The sequence below is a fragment of the Dasypus novemcinctus genome, chromosome 26, assembly GCF_030445035.2.
Source record: "Dasypus novemcinctus isolate mDasNov1 chromosome 26, mDasNov1.1.hap2, whole genome shotgun sequence".
NCBI classification, from domain to species: Eukaryota; Metazoa; Chordata; class Mammalia; order Cingulata; family Dasypodidae; genus Dasypus; species Dasypus novemcinctus.
Genome location: NC_080698.1, coordinates 10662748 through 10682766, shown reverse-complemented (window position 1 = coordinate 10682766; position 20019 = coordinate 10662748). Strand labels below are relative to the sequence as shown.

Below are 20019 nucleotides of genomic sequence, written 5' to 3'. Positions count from 1 at the left end.
TTTTTCTGAGTGGTTTATATAATAACACATATGTTGCTTTTTTGGTTAGTTTAACCATGGCAATAAAACCAGACTCAGTTATTATCTGTAGCTTTTAAAGAATCCTCAAGGTTTTCTCTATGCTAATAGTTCCTTAGTTTAAATCTGGAAAAGACTATGGAAGCTGCTAACATTTTGAGTGGCATCAAATACTTGAAATCAGGTTAGTGTGTTTGCAGAGGGCATTCAGCTGAATCTATGAGGATGGGTTATACTCTGGAACATAGGATTTATTGGCTCCAGTGTATTTAGGTGAGTTTATAAGAAATAAATAAGTAATGCCTGCCTCTTGTTGAATCAGTTCTAAACTATGGATATTTGGACAAGTTCATTCTTCCTCATCACAGAGTGTATTTTCAGTTTGCAGATTCTGTTTTTGGTGTCTTGGAAATTAAAATTAGCCTTTTGAATCAGGCATAATTCAGATTCCCTGCCTTCAGGGACTCTTTATAATGATTATAGAGCTATGGTTTTCATTTTGGGGGTGGAGGGAACAGGTCCCTTATCTTCAGTGAAGGGCTGTCTTTCAGTTGTTAGAAGTTTCGTTATCATCAGAAAATAGTCATTGTCCTCCTTATGTGCCAAGAGTGTTAACTGGAGGTTTGGGGATTCTTAAAAAACTTTTTCTTTTGAAATAGTTTCAAACTTATAGGACAGTTGCAAAAATAATACACAATACAGAGAACTCCAGTATACTCCCTACAGATCTGGGGATTTTGATGCCACTATTATGTCCTTCCAGTAGAGTGGTGTCGATGACAGGAAACTGAAAACCCTAATTTGATTGACTTAAAGCATAAGGGAAATTTATTCTTACATAACAACAAGACTTTCAGCAATTCAGTGGCAATATCAGGGACCCTGGCTTTTTTCCTCTTTCTCTTCTGCATCCTCAGCATATTGACCTTGTCTTTAGGCTAGTATCCTTTAGGGTCTGAAAACGGCTGCAGCAGTCTCAGACATCCAAAGGAATGGGGTTGCCTTGTTCTTGTGTCTCTTTAAGAGCAAGATGGCCTTTCCCAGAGAACTCCCTTCATACCTCATTGAGTTACATACTCTTTCCTAATTCAGCTACTTGTAAGTAGTTATGTTCAGATTTCACCTTGTGCTCAAGTGGGATTTCATCTTCCCTTGAGGTTTCATTAACCCAGACAGAATTGCGGCGCTGTTAGCAGGGAACCAGTAGAGAATGACATGATACAGGCGGCCGGCTTCATCATCTGCAGCATTCTCAGTCAGTGGTTTTCATAGTGAACCTCTGTGGACACCAGACTTCAGGAGCAACCTCCAGTTTCTAAGAGTCAGAGTTGATATTTCAGGTGTCTCCAGGGCTGGACACTAGGTGCAAGGCAAGCCCAAATTCCTTTCCTTCATCATTCAATCCCTCAGGATTAGCAGTGGCATGTCTTCGTTTTACTGGTGAGAAAACATGGAGGAGTTAAGTGATTTCACCCTGGGCGTCCCAGAACTTGGGTGGGTCTTGGGTACCTTCATTTCTCTTTTTCAGGTTCCAGGTTTGTGAAAAAAAGAAATGCCAAAACAAACTTATAGAAATTATGGTATATTTTACATGTTTACTTTTAAGAAAAGCTTTTTAAAAAAATGTATTTATTTCCCCCTCCCCCTCCCCTGCTGATTTTGCTGTTAGTGTCCATTCGCTTGTGTGATCTTCTGTATCTGTTTCTCATTTTGTCTTCTCGTTTTTTTATTTTTTGTTTTTCCTCTCCTCTAGGATTCACTGGGATTCAATCCTGGGGACCTCTGATGTGGACAGAGGTTCCCTGTCACTTGCGCCACTTCAGTTCCTGGTTCTGCTGTGCTTCACCTTGACTCTCCCCTTGGTCTCTCTTTTTTTTTTTGTTATGTCATCATCTTGCTGTGTGACTCACTTGAGTGGGCACTGGCTCACTGTTCGGGCACTCAGGTTGCCATGTGGGCATTCACATGGGCATTTGGTTTTACTGCGTGAGCACTGGCTCACCATACAGGCATGCTCTCTTTTTCTTTTTTACCAGGAGGCCACAGGGATCAAACCTGGGTCTTCTCATATGGTAGACAGAAGCCCTATCACTTAAGCCACATCTGCTTCCCTTAAGAAAAGCTTTTAAACAGAGTGAAAGTACCTAAATGTATGTCTATATTATGTAGAAACAAAATATGAAGAGTCTAACTCTGAGGCACTTTGTGAATGGGCCCAGGGGCCAGATGTCCTCCTGTTTGCCCCACAATGGGTTGTGCTGATGAGAGGTAGGATCCAGTGGAGGGAAATTGTTGCCCATGCCCACTTCTGTATTCTGCTGATCCCTTATGTTACCATCTTTATGTGGCAGTGTGGTTTCGATCTAAATTAACTATCCTTGTAACCCTCCCTCTTCAATGTTTCACAGAAGTCATCAGAAATTTTTATTTCTTTATGCAACTTCGATGTATAGTCTATTGTCCTTTCCTTTTAACCTGTATGAGAACTCTAACATTTCTTGTAGGGCCAGTCTAGTGGTGATGAACTCTCAGCTCTTGTTTTTTCAAGTTTATTTTATACATTTAATAATTGAAAATATAAACAATTAAAAACTTTAAAAAAACACAGTTGAATAAAAACATATTTCTCAATTAAATGTACTGGATACATACAAATTTGTTTTTGAATCACACAATATGTTATATAATATATTTGGTTCATAGTAACACAATCATACAGTATTTGTCCTTTTGTGTCTGGCTTGCTTCACTCAACATAATGTCCTCCAGGTTCATCCATGTTGTCATATGCTTTATGACTTCATTTCTTCCTACAGCTGCATAATATTCCATTGTGTGAATACCCACAGTTGGTTTATCCATTTTTCTGTCGATGGGCACCTGGGTTGTTTTCAACTTTTGGCAATCGTGAATAATGCTGCTACGAACACTGGTGTGCAGATGTCTGCTTGTGTCACTGCTCCCAGTTCTTCTGGGTTTATACCCAGTAGTGATAAAATTGCAGGGTCATGTGGCAAGTTTATATTCAACTTCTTTAGGAACTGCTAAATAGTCCTCCACAGTAGCTATACCATTTTTCATTCCCACCAACAGTAAATAAGTGTTCTAACTCTTCACATCCTCTCCAACATTTGTAATTCTCCGTCTTTTTAATAGTGGCCATTCTGATAGGTGTGAAATTATATCTCATTGTAAGTTCGATTTGCATTTCCCTAATCATTAGTGATGTTGAGCATTTCTTCATGTGTTTTTTTTGCCATTTGTATTTCTTCTTTAGACAAATGTTTATTCAAGTCTTTTGGCCATTAACAATTTTTTTAATTGAAATATTCATACATGAACACACAAACGATAAGTGTGTAGTAAAGATTGTGTACTTACAAAATAAACATACATAGCATCACACAGGGGTCTCATACATCACATTGGTGTGAAACATTTGTTACAAACTATGCAAGAGCATTGTCAAAATATTACTACCAGCTATATTCCTTATCTTACATTTGGTGTGTTTTTCCCCCAACCCATACTATTTTTTAAAATATATGTATGTATATTTTTAAAGATTTATTTATTTATTTATTTATCTCCCCTCCCCCCGCCGCCCAGGTTGTCTGTTCTCTGTATCTATTTGCTGCGTCTTCTTCTTTGTCCACTTCTCTTGTTGTCAGTGGCACAGGAATCTGTGTTCCTTTTTGTTGCGTCATCTTGTTGTGTCAGCTCTCTGTGTGGGCAGCGCCATCCTTAGGCAGGCTGCACTTTTTTTGCACTGGGCAGCTCTCCTTACGGGGCACACTCCTTGTGTGTGGGGCTCCCCTACGCGGGGGCACCCCTGCGTGGCACGGCACTCCTTGCACGCATCAGCACTGCGCATGGGCCAGCTCCACATGGGTTAAGGAGGCCTGGGGTTTGAACCATAGACCTCCCATGTGGTAGACGGACGCCCTAACCACTGGGCCAAGTCTGCTTCCCTTAAATATATTGTTGTTAGAGATATTGTGAACTTGCAAAACAATCATAGAGATGTGTAGATTTCCCATACAACTCCACACCCTAGTGGAACATTTGTTATAGATTATGAGATAATATCATCAGACTATTACTACCAATCATGGTCCATAGCATACATTTGGCACACTTTTTCCATACACCTCCATTATCAACACAGTATAGCTTTGGCATTGATGCAAGAATATTGTAGTATTGCTGTTAACCACAGTTTGTAGGTCACGCCAGTTGTAGTTCTCTTATGTTTCCTCATATTCCCATCACCCTGTAATAGTGATATACATCTGCTCTAGCTCACAGAAGGGCTCTCTTGCATTTGTACCCTTAACCACAATTCTCAACCGCCTCTGGGTTCACTGTATTATTCAGTCCCTAGATTACTCTTTAGCTTTCTTTCTATTGACATTTACTTCCCCAGACTACCTTTTTCAGTCACAATCCCATTTATAAACCAGTTGCTACTCACTATAATATGTTACTATCAACACTATCCAACTCCACACTTTTACAGTCAAGTTAATTAAAACTTCTGCGTGTATTAACCACTTGCAAGAGGAGTCAATGTGACTGCCTTGGTGATGTACCTTCTGTTAACCTGGAATTTGGATTTCTACCCCCTTAATTTTGTGGAAGCCGCAGAGGTTGCCACAGATCTCTCAAAGTCCAGGGAATGGCCATTTCATTTGCCTCTCAACTGACTTTCCTGGGACATGTGGCACTCTCCTTTCCCTGCCACTCTGTGAGCCAGGCTAGAAATTTTAGTGCACTGCCGGTATCCCATCTGCTGACAAAGGTGATCCCAGGGAGAAGCAGAGCCAGAGGTCCTGCTGTAGAAAGGCCTCTTCTAGCCTGACTGGGGCCAGAGCAGTTGTCAATTGACAGCATTTACTAGAGTCCATTGCCACAGGGAGTACCTTCTGAGGCCCTGCCTGTTCGCTGGGTACCTCCCCCCTGCCACCCAAGAAAAGGCCCTCCACAGTTACTTTCCCACTTCTCACCTTAAGTGCTGACTCTTGAAATTTCCTCTATTTTCATTTTGTGCTTTTTAATCATTGTGGACCCTCTGCCTGGAATTATTTCATTCATTCCAATATACTTTTTTTTCTTGCCTTATTTTTATAATTCTTTGCTTCTTTGCCCACATGTGTAACTACCACCCAGATGAAGATAATGGGGACTCCTCATTATTGCTCCTCTGGGGCAAAACCTTCCCAAGGTGACCAGTTACCACTGATTAGTTTTGTCTGTTCTAGAATTTAATATAAATGCAACTTCCCAGTATGCTCTGTGTTAAGTTTTCTTTAGTTCAACAAAGTTTTTTTTTTAATTTTTAATTTTTCTTTCTAAAGAAACTTTAGATTACATAAATGTTACATAAAAAATTACAGGGGTACTAAAAGAACAAAAAGAAAACAAACAAATATATAGGGGATTCCCATATGCCCCACCCCCCACTTTCCCACATTAACAATATCTTCATTAGTGTGGTACATTTGCCACAATTGATGAATAATATTGAAGCATTGCTATCAATGGTGGGCTGTAATTTATATTATAGTTTACATTCTATCCTGCGCAGTTTTGTAGATTATGAAAAAATATATAATGGTCTGTATCCATCATTGCAGTGTCATGCAGGACAATTCCAATGTTCTGAAAATGCCTCCATATTACACCTATTCTTCTGTATTAGTCAACCACAGGGGTGCTGATGCAAAATACCAGAAATCTACTGGGTGTTATAAAGGGTATTTATTTGGGGTAGGCGCTTACATATTCAGGCCATAAAGCATAAGTTACTTCCCTCACCAAAGTCTGTTTGGAGCAAGATGGCTGCCAACGTCTGCGAGGGTTCAGGCTTCCTGGGTTCCTACGTTCCTGGGGTTTGCTTTTCTCTGGCTTCAAGGTTCCTTCCTTCCTTCCTGGGTTGGCTTCTCTTTCCTCTGTGTTCCAACTTCCCAGGGCTCCAGTTTAAGTCTTCAGCATCAAACTCCAAAATCAAAATGCCAACATTAAAATCCCCTCAACTCTGTTCTTTGCCATGCCTTTTATCTGTGAGTCCCACCTACCAAGGGGTGCGAACTGGGTGGGGACTCAACACCCTAATCATAACTTAGTCATGCCCAGGTACAGATCCGATTACAAGCATAATCCAATATTTCTTTTTGGAATTCATCAATTATCTCAAACTGCTACATCTTCCTTCTCCCTCCCCTCAGAATCTCTGGTGGCCACTGTCTTTATATCAGTGATAAAGTTTCTCCCATTGCCAGAATAAAAAGTCTATAATAGAATAATAATGTCTACTTTAGTCCATTGTTCATTCCTCAATCTTGAGGATTTTGGAATGGTAACGACCACTCTGTTTCAACAGAGCTTTTGAGATTCATCCATTTTGTTGCATAGCAGTTGGATCTTTGTCATGTCTTTATAATATTCCATTGGATTAATGAACTGCCTTTATTTTTCCATTCACTTTTTTTTTGTTTTTAGATACACATAGAATCCATTCAAAGTGTACAATTGATGGTTCTCAGTATAATCACAGAGTTGTGCTTTCATCACCACCATTAATTTTATGACATTTCCCTGCCCCTTATGGCCGCCTATTATCAATACTTAGCGTTGGTGTGGTTGGTACCTTTGCTACAATTAATGGAAAAATGTTAAATTATTACTGTTAACTGTGATCCATACTTTGCTTTAGATGTGTTCCTTTTCCATATACCAACCTATTATTAGCACCTTGTGATAGAGATATACATTAGTTCTAGTTCATGGAAGAACCATTTTTTTTTAGCAATTTTGTTGAGAGAGATTCATATACCATACGATCCATCCAAAGTGTATAATCACTGACTTTTGGTATAATCACAGAGTTGTGCATTCATCACCTCAATCTATTTTAAAGCAGTTTCAGTACTCCAAAAAGAAAAACTGCCCACCCCTTAGCAGTCACCTTGCAATCCCCTGCCGTATATAACCGCTAATCTAATTCTGTCTCTGAACGTTTATTTATATTTACACTTTAGATAAATGGAGTCAAATGATATGTAGTACTTTGTGTCTGGTTTCTTTCACTTAGTGTAATATATATCTTTTAGCAATTGATGGAAGAATTTTTATTTTTATTTTTACTTTTTAAAAAGATTTATTTTATTTCTCCTCACTCCCTTGTTGTTGCACTTGCTGAATCTGTTCATCTTGTTTCTTTTAGGAGGCACTGGGAACTGAACCTGCACCTCCAATGTGGGAAGGAGACACCCAATTGCTTGAGCCACTTCCACTTCCCACTTTGTTGTGTCATTATGTTTTTCTTCTTTGTCTCGTTGCATGAGCTTGTTGCACCAGCTTTCCACACCTGCCCATTGCACCAGGTTGTTGTTTTCTTTAGGAGGTGCTGGGAACCGAACCAGGAACCTCCTGTGTAGTAGGTGGGAGCTCAGTCGCTTGAGCCACATCTACTTCCTGAATTTTTTTTTAAAGATTTTATTTATTTATTTCTTCCCCCACCTTGTTTGTGCTTGCTGTCAGCTCTCTGTGTCTGCTTGTGTCTTCTTTCTAGGAGGGACCGAGAATTGAACCTGGGACCTCCCATGTGGGAAGGCAGTGCCCAGTCACTTGAGCCACCTCTGCTCCCTGCTTGTTGTGTGTCTTGTGGTGTCTCCTCATTGCTCCAGCCCATGGCACCAACTCGCTGTCTTGCTTGTCTTCTTTAAGGTGCACCAGGAACTGAACCTGGGACCTCCGTGTGGTATACCGGCACTCACCTGCTCGAGCCACATCTGTTTCCCAAGTATATTAGTATATTACTATTCTCTACAGTCCATAGTTTGCTTTAGGTGTATTTTTGATTCTGTACTACCCTATTATTAACCCCTTGTAATATTAAGATATATATGCTGTAATTTTTAAAAAATTTACTTTATTTTATTTTTTTAATTCATTTTTAAAAAATATTACATTCAGAAAATATGAGGTCCCCATTCACCCCCACCACACCCGTTTGCTGTAATTCATGGAGAAACATTCTTATATCTGTACTATTAACCACAGTCATTGTTCACAACAGGGTTCGCTGTGCTATACAATCCCGTGTTTCATCATCTAGCTTTCCTTCTAGTGACATACACGACCCTAAACTTCCCCCTTTCAACCACAATCACACACATGATTCAGTGCTGTTAATTACACTCATGATATGATAATGTGCTACCATTACCTCTGTCCATTTCTGAACATTTATAATCAAACTTATTAAAAATTTGGCACAAATTAAGCATCAGTTCCCCATTCTCTACCCTCAGTCAATCTTCTGTAACCTGTATCCTAGATATTAACTTGATGAGTTTGTACATTATGTTAAGGTCATATTAGTGAGACCAGGCAATATTTGTCTGTCTGGCTTATTTCACTCAACAGAATGTCCTCAAAGTTCATCCATGTTGTCGCATGGATCAGGGCTTCATTTCTTCCTACAGCTGGATAATATTCTGTTGTATGTATATATCACATTTTATTTATCCATTCATCGGTTAATGGACACTTGGGTTGCTTCCACTCTTTTGGCAATTGTGAATAATGCCATTGTGAACATCAGTGTGCAAATGTCTGTTCAAGTCCTTGCTTTCAGATCTTCTGAGTATATACCTAGTAGCGGGATTGCTGACATATGGCAGTTCTATACTTAGTTTCCTGAGGAACTGCCAAATTGTCTTCCACAGTAGCTGTGCCATTTTACATTCCCACCAGCAGTGAATAAGTATTCCAGTTTCTCTGCATCCTTTCCAACACTTGTAGTTTTCTGTTTAATGGTGGCCATTCTAGTAGGTGCAAAATGATATCTCATTGTGTTGGTTTTTGTTGGTGTTTTTAAGGAGGATCTGGGATTGAACACAGTCACGTCGTACGTGGGAAGCAGGGGCTCAACCACTGAGTTACATCTGCTCCCCAGTGAGAGTTGGTTTTTTCGTTTGTGTGTGTTTTTAAGGGGGTACCAGGGCTCAAATCCAGGACCTTGTTACATGGGAAGCAGGTGCTTAACCACTTGCGCTATATCAACTACCCTCTCATTGTGGTTTAGATTTGCATTTCCCTGATATTTTCTGAAGTTGAGTATCTTTTTATCTTTTCATGTGCTTTTTAGCCATTTGCATTTCTTCTTTGGAAAAATATCTATTCAAGTGTTTTGCCCATTTATTAATTTGGTTGTCTTTTTGTTGTTGAACCAATAACTATTTTTTTTAAAGATTTATTTATCTCCCCCCCCACCCCCATAGTTTTTGCGTTTGCTGTTTGCTTTCTGTGTCCATTCACTGTGCATTCTTCTGTGTCTGCTTGACTTCTCTTTAGGCAGCACCTGGAACCAAGGAACAATCCTGGGCCCTTCCGGAGTATGAGAGAAGCACTCAGTCTCTTGTGCCACCTCAGCTCCGTGGTCTGCTGCATCTCTTATTGTCTCTCCTCTGTGTCTCTTTATGTCACATCATCTTGCTGCGCCAGCTTTCCATGCAGGCGGATATTCTGTGCAGGCCAGCACTCTTGCATGGACCAGCACAACTATGCGGACCAGCACCCTGCGTGGGCCAGCTTGCTTTCACCAGGGGGCCCCAGGAATCAAATCCTAGACCTCCTATATGGTAGATGGGAGCCCAATCACTTGAGCCACATCCACTTCCTGAGCTAATAAAATCTTTTTGAACATTTACTGGGTGCCAGCAACTGCCTTGAACCCTAAATGGAGCTGAGAGAATTTCTTGCCTTTGACTGCTCATGGTTTGGTGGTGGTAACAGACAAGTAAATAGATGACAAGCAGTGGTATAATAGCTGTGACAGAGTTGTCACAGGGTACCTTGGGAGCCACTGAAGTGCACATCAAACTTTTGCTTGAAGGGAATAGGGTCTGGGCAGACCCCTGTGGCAGGAAGTTGCCTTGTTCTAGAGGAAGACTAGAAAGTAGATAGCTAAGCAAAAAATTGCATATGCATTAACACAGAGCTGACTCTTGGGAGAGCTGGCAGTAGAGAGTAATTTATTTTTGGTGATAGCTTTGAAGTAGAAATAGCTGCCTAGCACCACTGGATTAGGAAACTTTTGCACGTTTGTGGTAGTGTTCTTGTATAGCCCTTTGCCTATAATTATGAGGTCCAGAAAAAAAGGCGTTTATTTTCTTACAGCTAGAACCATTACCTGCTCTAAAAATGTTTCTTTTTTTGCTCTTGATCTTTCAGATGTAGTCTTGCCTCTACTACATTCCTAATTCTAAAAGTATACTCAATATTAAGGAAATTGCCAACGATTTTAACTTTCTTGAGAAAATTGACATTGCAAGGAGGGTAGGGTGTTGGAGTACAGAGAGCTTCTCCATTTCCCACTAGTGGGTATAGTGTCAGAGAGAAAGGGAGGCTCTGTGGTGCTAGACGTGGTCCTGAATTGACAGCCGTAGATTGAAACTAGAGGAAATCTGAAACCTGAATTCCTTTGGCAAAGGCAACCCCTTTTTTTTTTTTTTAATTTTACAATCAAGAAAGGAATGGCTTCCCCTGCCTGGTCTTTGGTGCCTTCAGCAGAAAAGTTGGGATTCTGTTATGACTTGATTTCTTAGGAAAACCCTTCCTTTGAATCAGGAGAGACCTTTACCAGGTACTGGATATCATGAGAGATCTTAACAGAATGAAATTCACACTGTCTCCTGTTTTTTTCTGAACTCTTCATCTTTGAATGGGAAGTAAAAAGCGAATAGTTGCATTTCTGATGGGTGTAACATATTGTAGCTCTAAAATCATATCCTTTAGAGAAATTGGAAGGGATCGAGAACTAGGATAGGAAGAGCATGTAGGCTTCTCTGCACAAAACAATCGGTGGAGGAGAGCAAAGTTGCAACATTCAACAAAAATTTACTGACTGCCTCTCATGTACCAGGCAGTGTTGTGAGTGCCAGGGACACACAGATCAACAACAGCCACTGTTCCCACTCATGGAGCAGATATTTTGGGAACTCCAGGGAGATTATGTCTTGCCAGATGTTTTGATTCCCTCTTTTCCTTTCTTCCTTTCTGTAGGACAGAAGAATAAGCTGATCAGACTCTGACCATTCATTGGCTTTCAGCTTGCCAGGATCTTTCACCCACCTCTCCTTTCGTGGTCCATGTGCTGCATCCTCTGCCCTCAGTGTGCAACTGGCCCCCAACGCAATGTGTGTTTGTCAAACCATGGAAGTGGGGCAGTATGGCAAGAACGCAAGTCGGGCTGGAGACCGCGGAGTCCTCCTGGAGCCCTTTATCCACCAGGTGGGCGGACACAGCAGTATGATGCGCTACGACGACCACACTGTGTGCAAGCCCCTCATCTCCCGGGAACAGCGCTTCTACGAGTCCCTCCCTCCTGAAATGAAGGAGTTCACCCCCGAGTACAAAGGTCAGTCGCTGGCCTGTTTGGTGAGAGCAGCAGTCTTGGGCCTGTAGACCCTTGGCTCAGTTTTCCTTGTTTTCTTGGCTATGTGATGTTATTGTCGGTTTCTGTTTTAAAGCAACTGAGTCACTTTGTTAAGCAAAATTAGAGGCTGAAAACATCAGCAAGGTCTTTAGATCTTGAAAATTGAATTGATTCATCTGAGAAGAATTCACAGCATTCGGTTCTGTTGGTGGAGAAGAACCTGCTGTAGTCAAGGAGGTTTCCCTTGTTTGCTGAGGGGTTTTCAAGAAGGGGGTGTCACTTCTCTGGCCACAGAGGAGGATGAATTGCATGCTTTTCTGGTTAAGGTGGTGAGATGGTTGGCGAGGTGACTCTGTAGGGTCTGTGTCTGTCTGTGCTGGGGGAATGAACTGATGGTAATAAATTTAGAGAAGGACTGGGGCCTGGAGGCACCTAACCTTTGAAGGAAATATGCTTTAACTTATAAATTACCTTATAAAAAGAGCCCCATGGATATTACACCAGAATTAGTTACTTTATTTTAAATTCTGATCATTGTCACTATGTTCATTCATTTTTATGATTGCCCTCAGTGTATATGCCCTTATGTTTGTGTTCTGCTTTCTCTCTCTCTCTCTTTTTTTTTTTTTTTGGAGGTACCAGAGATTAACTCAGGACCTTTGTACATAGGAAATAGGCTCTCAGCCACTGAGCTACATCCACTCCCCAATGTTTAGTATGTTTGTTTTTTGTTTTTAGGAGGTAATGGGTATCAAACCCAGGGCCTCATATATGGGAAGCAGATACTCAACCATTTGAGCTACATCTGCTCCCCTCTCACTTTTTCAAAGCTTTATGAATTCAGTCATGTTGCCCCTACCCTTCACTTAAGGAATCTTCAATTTAGAAAGAAACTTGAGGAAAATCAATCCATATCAGTGCCAAGGTTTGTTTTTAGCCAAAAAGAGGTGAGCCAGTTCTTGGGACACCCCAAGTTTTGCATGTTTTCCCCCCCTTTCCACCTCTGGGCTTTTGCTTATGGAATGGTCTTTCCATTGCCCTCTGTCCCAGTTCCTCTTCCTCCTCCAGTCTTTCAGGTCTCCCCAGAGAGTCTTTCCCTGACCATCCTAACCATCTCTTCTGCCCCAGAAGCCTTCACCGTTTTCTACTTCAGCACTTTACTTAGTTGTTTTTTGTGGGGTTTTTTGGTAGTATTTACCAGTCTATAATTTGTTTGGTCTCTGTGTTTGTTTATTCTGTTTCTCACAATAGATCTTTTACATTAATGAGCACAGGGCCTGGAACCTAATTACATGCTCAGTAAGTAAGTGATAAGTGAAGGAGGTGAAGCCAAGGGCTTATGTGCATGAGGATAGAGATGCCTTGGACTTCACAGTTCTTCCTGCAAGCATTTACACTTGGTTTCGGCTGGTCATACTAAAATAAAAATCCATCTTCAAGCCTTCTGCCACGATATGGGATATTATTGGCAAGTATCCTTAGCTTGGCTAACTTTTTTTTTTTTTTTTAAGATTTATTTATTTATTTCTACCATGTGCACTTATTATTTTTGTAATTTTTAGTAAAAAAGGATGTCAGAAAAAAAAAAACATGCTGTAGGTTCTTAAGTGTATTCATTTGACCAATAATATCTTAGGCTTTTAAAAATAAATTGGGCTTTATTTGACTTAGAAGGGATTAATTTCAGTTTTATTGAATAGTATTCTTGTTAAAGTGTATTTATTCTTCCCTAGGGAATGTGTAGCCTGAGGAAAGAAAGCTAGTTAGACTTTATTTATTTTTAAAGATTTATTTTATTTTTAACATTTCTTTCCCTCCCCTGTGCCCCAGTTGTCTGCTCTCTCTGTCCATTTGCTGTGTGTTCTTCTGTGTCCTGGGAATCTGTGTCTCTTTTTTTGTTGCGTCATCTTGCTGCATCAGCTCTCCATGTGTGCGGCGCCATTCCTGGGCAGGCTAGACTTTCTTTTGTGCTGGGTGGCTTTCCTTACGGGGCGCACTCCTTGCTCATGGGGCTCCCCTTTGTGGGGGACACCCCTGTGTGGCTTGGCACTCCTTGCATGCATCAGCACTGCGCGTGGGCCAGCTCCACACGGGTCAAGGAGGTCCTGGGTTTGAACCGTGGACCTCCCATGTGGTAGGCGGACGCCCTATCCATTGGGCCAAGTCCACTTCCCACGTTCTGTCCATTGAGCCAAGTCTGCTTCCCCGCTATGGCCTTTAAAGAACATTCATTCCTCAATCTGAGGAGAAGGTACAGGGAAAAATGGAACCATTGCTCAAGATATTGAGACTCCTTCTCTGAGATTAACCAAGAAATTCTAACATCCCATTCCAATTCTGATGGTTATGATTTAGAGAGCATTTCTCAGGAGCCAGGGCTAACCTCCCTTAAAAAAAAATGATATTGTCTCAATATCTGTACATCAGTTTCAGTAAATATAGTATGAACATGTAAAAAAAATCAATTTTATTGATATGTATTAATAAATAGAATTCCTCCAAAGTATACAATTAGTGGTATTTGGTATAATCTCATAGTTGCATTCATCCCTTTGATAATCATTATTAGAGCATTTTTCATTATTTCAATAATAAGCAAAAAACAGACAAACAAGATTCTTCACCTCTCAATATCTATGCTTCTATAGCTGCTGTTTGTGGCTATTCTTGCACATTTATTTATTTTTTAAGCACTTTCATTGAGATATATTCATGAACCATACAATCTATCCACAGTGTATAATCACTGACTTTTAGTGTAATCACAATGTTGTGCATTCATCACCACAAAAAAATTTAGAACAATTTCATTACTCCAAAAAGAAAAACTCCACACCCTTTAGCAGTCACCTCTCAATTCCTCCATCCTTCCCCAGCCTGACATAACCACTCATCTAATTTCATCTTTATAAATTGATTTATATATACTTAAAAAAAATCAGTATTGATGCATACTAATAAAGCATACAATTTACATTTTATATAAACGGAATCATACAATATGTAGTACTTTGTGTCTGGTTTCTTTCACTTAGTGTGTTTTTTTGTCTGATATTAAATTTTGTAGTTTTAACATATGTTTAGTTTCAAAGAAAAATGGTCTTACTTATGAAGTTTTACCCATATTCATACTTCATATATGGTTTTACTATGCTATTCTGTGCCATGTTACATTTTTTAGCTTCCCCTTTAGTAATATACATGACTTAGACTTTCCCTTTAAACCACTGTCATACCCAATACTAGCACTGCTAGTTATAAACATTATGTTGTGCTTTAACCTTTTCTATTCATTTACAAAGATTAACACACAACCTTTTCACCAATTCTGCACAAGTTAACAACCCTCAGCTTTCCATTCTGTAACCTCATTCTATTTTCTGCTGACCCATATTCAAGTTATTAACTCCATGAGATTACACAATATATTTAGTTCATAGTAGCACAATTATATCGTATTTGTCCTTTCGTGTTTGGCTTCATTCAACATAATATCCTCCAGGTTTATCCATGTTCTTATATGCTCTATGACTTTATTTCTTCTTACAGTTGCTAATATTCCATTGTGTAAAAACACCAAGTTTGTTTATCCATTCATCGGTTGATGGACACCTGGGTTTCCAACTTTTGGCAGTTGTGCATAAGGCCACTGTGAACATTGATGTGTAGATATCTGTGTCACTGTTATCTGTTCTTCTGGGTATATACCCAGTAGTGGTATTGCAGGGTTACATGGTGTATTAGTCAGCCAAAGGGGTGCTGATGCAAAATACCAGAAATTGGTTGGTCTTTATAAAGGGTATTTATTTGGGGTAGGAACGTACAGATACCAGGCCATAAAGCATAAGTTACCTCCCTCACCAAAGTCTATTTGGAGCAAGATGGCTGCCAATGTCTGTGATGGTTCAATCTTTCTGGGTTTCTATGTTCCTGGGGCTTGCTTTTCTCTGGGTTCAAGGTTCCTTTCTTCCTGGGGCTGGCTTCTCTTTCCTCTGTGAGCTTAATTCCCGGGGCTCTAGCTTAAGTCTTCAGCATCGAATTCCAACATCAAAACTCCAACATCAGAAACCCTCAGTTCTGTTATTTGCCATGCCTTTTATCTGTGAGTCCCACCTACCAAGGGGTGGGGACTCAACGCCCTAATCATAACTCAGTCATGCCTAGGTACAAATCAGATAACAAGCATAATGCAATATCTATTTTTGGAATTCATAACCATATCAAACTGCTACACATGGCAAATCTATATTCTTTAGGAACTGTCAAACAGTCCTGCACAGTGGCTGTACCATTCTACATTCTCACCAACAGTGAATAAATGTTCCTGTCTCTCCACATCCTCTCCAACACTTGTAGTTCTCTCTCTCAGAGGGAAAGCTTTCAGCCTTTCTCCATATGTGTATAATGTTAGCTATGGGTTTTTCATATATGCCTTTTATCATATTGAGGAATTTTTCTTCTATTCTTATGTTTATTTATTTATTTATCTATTTATTTATTTAATTTATTTCTCTCCCCTTCCCTGCCCCCCCCCCCAGTTGTCTGCTCTCTGTGTTCATTTGCTGTGTGTTTTTCTGTGTCCACTTGTATTCCTGTCCGCGGCACTGGGAATCTGTATTTCTCTTCGTTGCGTCATCTTGCTTTATCAGGTCTCTGTGTGTGTGGTGCCACCCTGGGCAGGCTGCACTTTTTTTGTGCTGGGCAGCTCTCTCTACGGGGTGCACTCCTTGCACGTAGGGCTCCCCAATGCGGGGACACCCCTGCGTGGCACGGCACTCCTTGCATACGTGCATCAGTACCACGCGTGGACCAGCTTATCACATGGGTCAGGAGGTCCTGGGTTTGAACCCTGGACCTCCCATATGTGATAGGCAGATGCTCTATCCATTAGGCAAATCTGCTTCCCTATTCTTATCTTTTTTTTTTTTTTTTTTTTTTTTTAAGATTTATTTATTTATTTAATTTCCCCCCCTCCCCTGGTTGTCTGTTCTTGGTGTCTGTTTGCTGCCTCTTGTTTCTTTGTCCGCTTCTCTTGTCGTCAGCGGCACGGGAAGTGTGGGCGGCGCCATTCCTGGGCAGGCTGCACTTTCTTTTCACGCTGGGCGGCTTTCCTCACGGGCGCACTCCTTGCGCGTGGGGCTCCCCCACGCGGGGGACACCCTTGCGTGGCACGGCACTCCTTGCGCGCATCAGCACTGCGCATGGCCAGCTCCACACGGGTCAAGGAGGCCCGGGGCTTGAACCGCGGACCTCCCATGTGGTAGACGGACGCCCCAACCACTGGGCCAAAGTCCGTCTCCCTATTCTTATCTTTTGAGGTGCTTTTTAATCAAGAAATGTTGTTGGATTTTGTCAAATACCTTTTCTGCATCAATCGAGTTGATCATGTGGTTGTTTTCCTTCAATTTGTTAATGTAGTTTATTAATTGATTTTTTTTTTAAGATTTATTTATTTCTCTCCCCTCTCCCCACCGCCGGTTGTCTGTTCTCTGTCTATTTGCTGTGTCGTCTTCTTTGTCCGCTTCTGTTGTTGTCAGAGGCACAGGAATCTGTGTTTATTTTTGTTGCGTCATCTTGTTGTGTCAGCTCTCCGTGTGTGCGGTGCCATTCCTGGGCAGGCTGGACTTTCTTTCATGCTGGTGGCTTTCCTTATGGGGTGCACTCTTTCTTGTGGGGCTCCCCTACGCGGGGGACACCCCTGTGTGGCAGGGCACTCCTTGCGTGCATCAGCACTGCGCATGGGGCGGCTGCACATGGGACAAGGAGGCCCGGGGTTTGAACTGCGGACCTCCTATGTGGTAGACAGACACCCTAACCACTGGGCCAAGTCTGCTTCCCTGACTTTTTTATGTTAAACCACCCTTGCATACCAGGAATAAATCCCACTTGATCGTGGTGTATGTCTTTTGATATACTATTGAATTCTATTTGCAAGTATTTTCTTGACAGTTTTTGCATCTCTGTTCATTAGAGAGATTGATTGGTCTGTAATTTTCTTTTCTTGTAGTATCTTTATCTGGCTTTGGTATTTTCTTTATCCGGCTTTTGTACTGTGTTGGGTAATTTCCCCCCCTCTTCAATTTTTGGAAGAGTTTAAACAGAATTGGTGTTAATTCTTGAAATGCTTGATAGAATTCACCTGTGAAGCCATTGGTCCTGGACTGTTCTTTGTTTGGACACTTTTGTTTTTTAAACTAAATACATTTTAATAGAGAACAAAATACCAAATAACTCTTTTCAGAAAACAGAAATATTTAATCCTTTTTCTGCAAATTAGAACTTGCTTTATTCTCAAAGCAGTTATAGATGCGTGTGTAGGTACTTAGGATTTTTTTTTTACAAAGTGTGCATCAAACTGGTATTGTAGGGGAACAGATGTGGCTCAAGCCGTTGAGTGCCTGCTTCCTATGTGGGAGGTCCCAGGTTCGGTGCCTCCTGATGAAAACCCCAAAACAACAAGCAAACAAATAAAAAAGGCCAACTTAGGGGAACCGCTGTGGCTCAGTGGTTCAGCACCAGCTTCCCACTTACGAGGTCCCAGGTTCGAATCCTGGCCCCAGTATGTCAAAAAAACAAAAAACAAAAAAAATTGGTATAGCAGTGCAGGAGGTGGGAGTGAATAATCTCAGGAGAAAAAGAAGTTTGAAGAAGCTGTATCTCTGTGTTAGGAGATTTTTGATGACTGATTCAACCTCTTTAAATGTGATTGGTTTGTTAATTTCTCATATTTCTTGCAGCATCAGTATAGACTGCGTTTCTGGGAATTTGTCCATTTCATCTAGGTTGTCTAGTTTGTTGGCATACAGTTTCTCATAATATCTTCTTATGATCCTTTTTATTTCTGTGGGGTCAGTCATAACTTCCCTCCTTTCATTTCTGATTTTATTTATTTGCATCTTCTCTTTTTTTTCTTTGTTAGTCTAGCTGGGGGGTTGTCAATTTTATTGATCTTCTCAAAGAACAAGGTTTTGATTTTGTTGATTTTCTCTATTGTTTTCTTTTATTCTCAGTTTCATTTATTTCTACCCTAATTTTTATTAGTTCTTTACTACTGCTTGCTTTGGGAATGGTTTGCTGTTCTTTTTTAGTTTCTCCAGTTGTTTGGTTAGAGCTTTGATTTTAGCTCTTTCTACTGCTCCTCCTCCTCCCCTCCTCCCTCCTCCTTTCTCCTCCTCCCTCCTCTTCCTTCTCCTTTCTTCTTCTTCTTTTCCCAGTTTAGGCCAGCAGTTTATTAAGGAAATGAAGAGAATAGAAATGGGAGAAAATAACAGATTATGGGTCCCAGATATACTCATGGACTCGTCCAAAAAGAGAGAGAGAGAGAACGAGCATGCGTGTGCTTGTGCGGTTGCTTTTTAAGCAATTAATTACTCCTCCCCTTGTTAACCTTCAGGGGGAGGAGTCCCAGCTGTTTGCAGTTTTGAATAGTTACCCTGCCCGTCCCCCTGGGGGGCAGGCAATGACAAGTCCCTTTGAGAATATCCGGGGCTTTTCCCTTGATCCTGGATGAAATCTTGTTCCAAATGGAGGATTCTCATGAGGTTCTTCCAGCAGCCTTTTGGTGGGTGAGTCTTTCTCTCAGGTGGGTTCCAGGTGGGTTCCAGGGTTGTGTGTTTCATAGCAATGTTTTTCTGTCAGGTCCCAAATTCATATTCTTATTCTCTAAACTAGCCTGCTTCAACCTCCCCCTCAGAGAGTTAATTTTTTTTAGCCCTTAAGAAAAATCCCCTTTTTCTTAAGGGGATGCTGAAGGATGGTGGCCATTCTTCTGTAATTACTTCAGGCTGGTTGGGGCAGTAGACCCACCTGATAAGGTGTAAAACCCTCTTGCCACTTTATCACAGTTGGGGGAAGACATCTGGCACCATGGGTGGAGCTGGATGAAATCCCCATATGGTTAGCAAGGTGTTGATTCAGTATTTGCACAGTCCCCACTTCTCCTGGCTGGCTCACCAGTTAATGTGTAACTGGATTCCTCTAGGTTCTTGGCTGTTACATAAAAGAATTTAAGAACATGCCAGTTGAGTTAGGCCAGTAGTTTATTAAAGAACTGAGAGAAGAGAATACAAATGGGAGAAAATAACAGATTATGGGTCCCAGGTATACTTGTGGGCCAGTCCAAGCAGAAACAGAGAAAGGGAGAGATCTTTCTTCTTTTTTAATACAGGCATTTAAGGCTATAAATTGCCCTCTCAGTGCTGCCTTCACTGTATCCCATACGTTTTTATCTGTGTTCTTGTTTTCATTCTTCTCTCTATATTTACTAATTTCACTTACAATTTCTTCTTTTAACTCACTGATTATTTAGGAGTGTGTTGTTTAACCTCCATATATTTGTGATTTTACCTCTTTCCCACCTATTTTTTATTTCCAGTTTCTTTTGAGGTTCTGGGCCAAGGATTGAACCCAGGACCTCATTAGTGGGAAGCTGGCACTCAACCACTGAGCTACACTGATACCCCCAAGTTGGTGTTTTAGTTTTGTTTGCTTGTTTGTTTGGGCATTGAACCCAGGACCTTGTATGTGGGAAGCAGGTGCTCAACCACTTGAGCTACATC

At 40.9% G+C, this 20019-nt stretch overlaps 1 protein-coding gene across 5 annotated transcripts in view; it reads left to right on the top strand.

The window, feature by feature from the left end:
- Positions 1-20019, top strand: part of IP6K1 (inositol hexakisphosphate kinase 1) — a 68256-nt gene that overhangs the window by 33790 nt on the left and 14447 nt on the right. For all 5 annotated transcript variants that reach the window (XM_004451865.4, XM_012522683.3, XM_004451866.4 and 2 more), the window contains one exon: positions 11089-11443. In XM_004451865.4, the coding sequence (XP_004451922.1) occupies positions 11221-11443 (223 nt within the window). In that variant the 5' untranslated portion in view covers positions 11089-11220. The remainder of the gene's footprint in view (positions 1-11088; positions 11444-20019) is intronic.